Raw genomic sequence first — 8,218 nt, forward strand, 5'->3', positions numbered from 1 at the left:
ATAATATAACTATAATAATATACAATAATAAGACAACAATATATAATAATAATAATATTAATAAATATATATATAATATAATATATATATATATATTTATATATATATATTGATATATATACAAGTATACATACATACATATATTACTTGTATATATTTACACATAAGTGTATATATATATATATAAAGGCATACATATATATTTATTTATATATAAATACATACATATATACATATATACATATATGTATATATATATATATATAAATATATATATATATATATAAATAGATATACATAAAAGTATACATACGTACATACATTACCTATATATATATGCGTACACATATGCCTCTATATCAACTTCAGAGAGACTTGTATAAATGTTAAAATCATGTTGTATGTGATACATATTCATTCGGATAGCTATGTGTGATTTAGTCTACAAATTGAATGATAGGCTATTCAATTCATCTATTAGGCTCTAGGCCCTTACACCTACCTCTATCTATCGATCGAACGCACTTTTACGAGAGTCCTCTTGTTCCAGCCATAGATTGCTTCGGGTTGCGAATTCTGTGGTTCGCTGGTAGTGATTGAATGAGGAATCTACGGCTTACTATAGGCATATGGCGCTCTATATGAATGTGTTGTGACTAGAACGAAAACTGGAGCTGGATATACCGTATTTTCGGTGTCAACCCAGGCGGACGTGGTATTGCTTTCATGTTGAACAATAGTCTTTTGAATTCCTCACTAGCAGATAATAATCGTATACACTATATCGGCCAAGCTCTAAAAAAATATAATCAACTGATGACCAACATTATGTTATCATCAACAAAGCCCTGGAGATTTATATTAGACTAATCACCACGACACCAACAGTATGACATTCAACTGTAAATGAGACATATCAAGATCATGAAATATCGCCCTTCTTGTATTGCAGGAATAGGCATAGACAGATCGTTGCCGCTATAACGATACGGTTAAAGTTGGCGTTTGCTATCGGCCCAGCTGAAGCTTGTGTTCATGTCGTGGCTTACACATATGATACACAAACCGCAAGTCGGCACCTCAATACTCACAGTTCAATACTGCGATCGATTGTAACATAATTATTACAGGATTCGTCCATATTATTCAAAATCGATACGAACAAATTATATTTTTTTCGACTAAATTCCAGATAGGTATATTTATTTGCTTGTTTCTCTGCATAGTGTGGAACTGTGAATAAACCGACACAATACGAGGCTGCTGTACATGGCGATGAATGTGGGAACGTAATTCCACTGTGGTGTGAGAGGCGATTACAGAATAGCTTGACTGACTGTATTTTTATACATATTCCTCATATCAGCGCATGTCGAAGGTGTGACCGCTGATGCCATCAATACAATTCCAAGACTGAGAAAGATGCTGATCATTCGGCCAATAAGGCGAGTGTCTCTGATTCTGTACTTTTGATATGTATTACGTGAAGAAGCGATAGGCTCAATCTTATTTCAGTTTATTTCAAAGCTCTTTATCGTGATCTATGTTATCCCACAGAGGGTCATAATGAATTCACCTATCTCGTTATATGATCATAGTATAATTATGGTGCGACGCCACCTCTCCTTCAAAAGTCGTTGCCGAAAACAACTCTCTCATTTTCGAAATACGTGGAACTCATATACGACGGTTTCGACGGTTTCCTCGCTTTTCCAGCCGAAAGTTGAGTCTTACTTCCCGATCGCGTTGTACAAGTCATATTCCTCGTCGTTTGCCCCACTTCTATCGTAGTACTTCCGGTGGCCGCTGTATTTTTTGAGCTCGAATTCAACACTTTTATACCGCCTGTGGAAGATTTGGGTATCCTCGTCGCTGTGTTGGCTTCGATAGCACTTAATACTTTAAGCGGACTTCTCGTGTGTAGGGAGGCAGACTGCTGTGATTGCGGAAGATTAGTACGGCACATCGTGGTGGTGGTAGTTCGGGTTGTGACCGGTATGCGTGATACTATAGAGAATATCATCTTGATGTGATTTAATAGGACTTAAGCTTACTGTAGATTGTTATAATTCAAGAGTGGTTGTGAAGCAAGATTGGTGGTATCTAGTCTATATATGTAAATATTTTGGAATCATCAATATGTATTTTCAAGTTAGAAAAAAAAAGGATAGACCGATGAGTGATGACTCGGAAAAGGAATTCGAGCAACCTCGGGAGACCACTGCTGAGTTAAAATATAAATATAAATAGATGATGTGAGCATGACCAGGTTTCGCGAACAATTATATTGAGTGACGCAGCGCGGGCTACGTGACAGCAGGTTCCGACAAATTTTAGACCGAATCGGCGAATTCGCAGCCGTGGCCTATGCCCTATTAAATGTGAATTGACTCAATTGAGTCAATTCTTTGCCTACTGGTATTTTAGAGGCCCTCTACAGTACAAATTGAGGCTCTCTCTAGTAGTCTAGAGTAGTCGTAGAAGGCGCAAATATGCGAAAATTCACTTCACGTGTAGTGAGCACTGGTTCTTAAAAAGATGACATTATTACATTTTTTTAAACTTGAACAATACTGTAAAAAACCAATAAAGAGAGTAAATAGGACAAGAATAAAATATATTTCATTCGATATCGGCCTTTCAAATTGGTATAAACGGTTTTTGGAAAAGGAAAAAAAAGCTGCCTACATACAGCTCATCTGATTGGATTAATAAAAACTTCTATCATTTTTTTTGTACGTAGTGATGTATCATTGGCTTAGAGCGTTCATTTCGGTATTGTATAAAAAACAGTATCATAATCATCCTGAAGTATACACAAGAGTAAATACATTTTTATTTCGATTATTCGTCTTCAAACTATTTTGTATTTGTACAAACCTAATTTTGAGTTTATATTACAGTTTCTTCTTTTGTGCTCAAAGCTGATTGGGTAACTGTTGACTCGGGTTGAATAGGGTTGAGTCATGAGCAGTTGAGAGTTGAGAAGCACTATATATAAACTAAAGTATAAATAAAGCAACGCTCGATTTGTTTTCTATATATATGTAATATATAATTGCTTTTTGGTTTTTATAAAAACAAATGTAGTTTTTCAAAACAAAAATATATATGCATACAAAGCATCTTTTATTTATACCATAGCCTTCTAAATTGTTTTTTAATAAAAACAAACAAGTTGATTTTAAATTAAATATATCAATGGTTGTTTTAAACTATTTGTAGTTTTTTACTGTTCTATTTAGGAGGCTATACTTTGTGTATTGAATATTCCGCTGTTCTTTTTGAACAAAGAAGGTATTTTTAATATATATATAAATATATAAAAATTCGGGCTTATTATCTAAAATTTTAATTTTACAAATGGATATTCTAAATATAAAATCGGAACAATAATTATTGGTTTTGTTGAAAAAAAAACAATAAAATCTCTGGAAATTAGTAAGCCAACTGAAAGACTTTTTATTGGTTGGTGTTTTGAAAACACCAACAAATAACAAGTTTACAAATATGTTATTTGAAAACAAAATATTTACTTCCAACCAAGAGACCTACAAGGCATAAGCACTTTCTGTCGAATCTCTCTAAATATTAAAATTCTCTATAAATAAATACAAAGAGTCGATTCCGGTTATTTCCGGATTCTGTCGTTCTCTTTCACAGTTCTTCTCTCTCTCTCGCCAGCGGCCATTGCGCAGTCTCTCTGAATTCGACTAGAACTAGCTCTGCTAGAGCGTAGAGCCTCTCGTTCGCTTCAGAATTTCATAGTTCAGAGTCCAGGGCTCCAGGCCTCATAACGTACACGCTATGTAGCTGAAAACGTACTATGCTTTATGTTAACGAGCTCAATTATAAAAGTTTTTACGCATACCGTATTTATTTTGTTTTTTCCAAAATGACAATTTTAAAATAATATTTTTCAGGAACTGCACCATTTAGATCAACAAATGACAAATATGCATTGGACTGGATCCAAAACTGAAAAGATCATTTTATATATCAAGTAGTCGCCCATATTTTGGCAGATAAAGTTGGGTGGCATATGCCAATATAATGGCGGGCTTCATCGCCGAGGTCATGTAACGTACGAAAACGTATCCCGTTTACCTCTAACGCAATGTTTTGAAACGTGTTTTCGCTTAACGTAATGAACCCTGATTCAGACTTCAGAAGTTCAAAGAATCAGACTTCAGAACTTCTTTTTGTTTCTCTATAAAAAATCATGTTGTTGCGTGGATTGTAGCGTCACTAATATTTACTAAATACTATTATTTAACACTACTATTATGTAACTCTACGAGACTACTAGTAGAGAGAGAGAGCTAGTATTTATTTAGCTACTTAGTAGCTACTAGAGTAGTGAGAATAGACAGTGTGTGTGGACTGTGGAGTGTCTCACCAGTGTCCACACACTCAATACTAAATATAATAATATAGTAGTACATGCAGTATTTGGCTATGAAATATACAAGCGTATTTAACTATTTTAGGTACTAAATAGTAAATAAAGAGAGAGATTTTATTTTTATTTATTTAATAACTAGTTCGAAGGGCTGGGCCGCTGGGGTGACAGCCTGAGCCCTGAGTCTGACAGGCACAGCAGAGTACTTAGCAGTATGCAGACAGTGCTCAATCAGCCTCAAAGTGACATCACCCTTACTGAAATCAGAATCCATGATGAATCCATTATCCACATGTGATGATGATGTCGAACATTGTCGATTGAATCTTTCTAGATTGTGTTCGAAATAAAGCGAACCCTAAAGTGCCTAAACCCTAGAAATGTACGCGTGCCTCATTTGAGTCTAGATCTGAAAACAAATTCTTTTTAGTATAAATATCTGATTGAACCATATGACGACATTATAAGTAGAACAAAAATAATAATATGAAGGGTATCGGCTGTGGCTATGAGACACTGTTTGTTCTTCTCTGTCAACTGCCAAGTCCCAACCCGTATTTAAGCGCCACTCAAGTAACTCAGTCTCAACAGCACTGGGTATTTTCCTATTCTTCAAAGAGTTGCTGACTTGGTCTTGCTGTCCTTCGATCTTTACCTGTTATCGATATCATTATAAAAATTTGCCTTTCTTGTACATTTCTAATTTTCTATTTACCCCGTGCGAATTCGATTTCGATGGGCTTCTCGCAAATAGAGTATTGTTACATATTGTCTATTTCACTCTCCCTCTCTCACTTAAGACCAACGAGGGAAGTCGGAATTCAGAGCCAAGCGTGTTCCATATAGGATTCGGGCAACTTTTACATATCGAGTATCTGCTTGAAATTTGAATCTGTGATATTTACTTGCCGGCACCACCTCACTCTTCCGCTCAGAATGTTTTTAGTTATCATTTCTTATGCGTAGGAATCTGGGCTGTTAGGACGTGCATTCAAAGCTGATAGAATATACTCGGTCACACTGTACGCGCAAGTCTATTGAAACCAACTTCACCCAGCATGGCAGCTACATATAGGTGTGAACTAAATCTCGACCGCCAGTCCCACGACTTTTCTCGTGTCCGTCTATGGTTACCTCTAGTAGAAATTACATCAGAGCTCGATGTCGTTGCCTTCCAACCATTCCTGATAATTCATATACCCATGCATATCTGCAACACTCTGTAGGCTTTAATGGGTGTTGCTGATAAGTCATGCGGTACAATACAGAGCTCATTCAGATTTCGCAGCTTCCTTGACGTAGTCCGTCTCGAACACGCCGTTCTCACCGCCATTTTTAACCCACTGGTCCATACTTTTGAAGAGACCATCGAACAAAGGACCTCCGTAGTTGCCCGTATTGATAGTATGATGGTAATCGTGGAAGGCTGTATGCGGATAGAAAGATATTAAAAAATAAATAACTGAGCTCACGATCCGAGTTGTTACATCTGGCTCAGGACGCTACACTAGCCATCACCACACATCTCGATAAAACGCCACCCAAATTTCAAACATGGATAGACGGATAAAAACCAGTGCACAGTGAGAATCACATGTAAGCAAAGCTTCACATTGATATCATCATGTGTCTGTTGAACACATACCTGCATGACCCCCATTGAGTAAGCCCAGCTGACCAAGCCGAGACTGACTGAAACAGTATCCCGAATGTGCCTCATAGGTCTCCAACATGCGCCAGGCAATCCACACAGAATACACAAGCGGGTGCACGCCAAACATGAAACAGTAGAACACGGTCGGAAGCTAAAACGGTGCGGAGATTAACGTGGGTTAGCATGAATAGACACTATGCAACGTTTACTGATAGTAACGTTCAATGGACAAGTATGTATGTGATCGTAAGTATATACCTATTTATATATGTATCAATGTTTGTGTCTGTGGATACGATAAATTCCCAGATATATGTTTTTTACCTCAAGAAACATATACACACAATAGTGGATGATGTGGTGGTGATAGACAGGTCCCTTTACGCGAAAACGATGAACTTATGACGTTGATTAGCCCCACAAAACAAAACTTATAGTGCCGACACAAAGTGATCTTCTACAAACACTCCAGATATCACAGTAGCTCTCACACCAACAGTTTATATATATATATATATATTAACATACACATAAATATACATATACATATACCTGCTCATTTAATATTCACATATTTGCGTATATATATAAATATACATATACTTTTGCATATATATATATATATATACATATTTACACATATATATATGCATATATACCTGCACATTTAATATTCACCTATTTGCATACACATATTGATACACATATACTTATGACATATACTTATGCATATATATATATATATATCTATATATCTGTATATATATCTATATTTATCTATATATAAATATATATACATCGAACGCTTACAGGCAGCCACACTACATATTTCTATGCCCAAAATAGAACTGGCACCCTGATTATTAGAATGAAGAATGGATGTATACATATAAAGACACATTCGGGAGGCAAAGCAATTGAAGTACTACAGTTTGTACATACATCTGGAAACAAACAATTGACGTACTACCATATTTATGTAAATACATACAACCGGACATACACACACACAAGCAATTAAAGTACTACAATACGTATACATACATCCGGAAATAGACACACACAAGCAATTAACGCACTACAATGCGTATACATACATCCGGAAATAGACACACACAAGCAATTAACGTACTACAATGCGTATACATACATCCGGACATACACACAGACCTGATTAGCGAAGATCTGCTCTACCGGATGAGCGAACTCTGCGGCAAACCCAATCGTACCAACGTACCTAAATAAAACAGGGAAAAAAAATCGGGAGAAACTCAAAAATAGGCGCATTGACCTGATTGCACTAGCTAGAATTGGCAATTTGGAACCAATTTGCCAATTAGACTAGATTTACCTGCACCCATACATCCATTCGAGTGTCCGAACAATGCAGTCCAGTCAGTCACAAGCACACCCACAAGGGATGGCTCCCCTGTCCACGACCCCCAGCATATGCCCACAAAACAAAGGCGACTCTACCTACGTACTTACTGTGACACTACCACAGATGATGTAGCATGCACATGCACATGCACATGACACACACGTGTAATGCGAACGGCTGTTGGTACTACGACACGGTGTGTGAATTTTTGAGTTTCACAGGTGAATGCCAAAGCTGAGGGGTGTGTGCTGTGTGTGCACGGTGAAGAAGCATAGGCGGGTACGATGGGGGTGTACAGACAACGTCACTTCTCCCGGGTGTTTGTACAGGTTGAAGCTGTTGGTAGAGGGTTTTGCTAGACACTCCTTGTAGGTATAGTGGTATAGTGAGGATAGCATATTCGAGAGATGTTTACATACCTACACGTACAGTCACAAGAGCGTGCACGCAAAAGATTAACTGGTACACGCACAGAAACACGGATGATAGTGACAGGTTAGAGTGTATACGAAACACTTGTGTGTGTACACCAAGGGCATGCAGGCAACCAGAGACAGACACGAGAAGGTAAAAAGAATCAGATGCATGTACAAGGATGTAAATTGATAATATGGAGACCTACCTGTGATGCTGTTTATGAATCTACAGAGTCGATATGGTAGAAGAGTCGGCATAAATTGTGTAAACAAGAGGTGTGATGAAGATTTAGCATATTCAAGTGTAAGTACATCTATATATATATATATATAAATATATATATATATACATATATATATATATG

The 8,218-nt window shown here is 36.8% G+C and overlaps 2 protein-coding genes across 2 annotated transcripts; both read right to left on the reverse strand.

The window, feature by feature from the left end:
- Positions 1-1,178: 1,178 nt before the first annotated feature.
- Positions 1,179-2,099, reverse strand: SARC_05340 (hypothetical protein). Its single transcript, XM_014300796.1, has one exon. It carries the CDS (start codon positions 2,021-2,023, stop codon positions 1,628-1,630), a length of 396 nt encoding a protein of 131 aa, XP_014156271.1. The 5' UTR covers positions 2,024-2,099; the 3' UTR covers positions 1,179-1,627.
- Positions 2,100-5,673: 3,574 nt separating this feature from the next.
- Positions 5,674-6,183, reverse strand: SARC_05341 (hypothetical protein; the record flags this gene model as incomplete). The annotated part of the gene is made up of 2 exons (XM_014300797.1): positions 5,674-5,828; positions 6,048-6,183. 2 exons carry the CDS (start codon positions 6,181-6,183, stop codon positions 5,674-5,676), a joined length of 291 nt encoding a protein of 96 aa, XP_014156272.1.
- Positions 6,184-8,218: the final 2,035 nt, after the last annotated feature.

Source organism: Sphaeroforma arctica (assembly GCF_001186125.1).
Source record: "Sphaeroforma arctica JP610 unplaced genomic scaffold supercont1.337, whole genome shotgun sequence".
Taxonomy (NCBI): Eukaryota; class Ichthyosporea; order Ichthyophonida; genus Sphaeroforma; species Sphaeroforma arctica.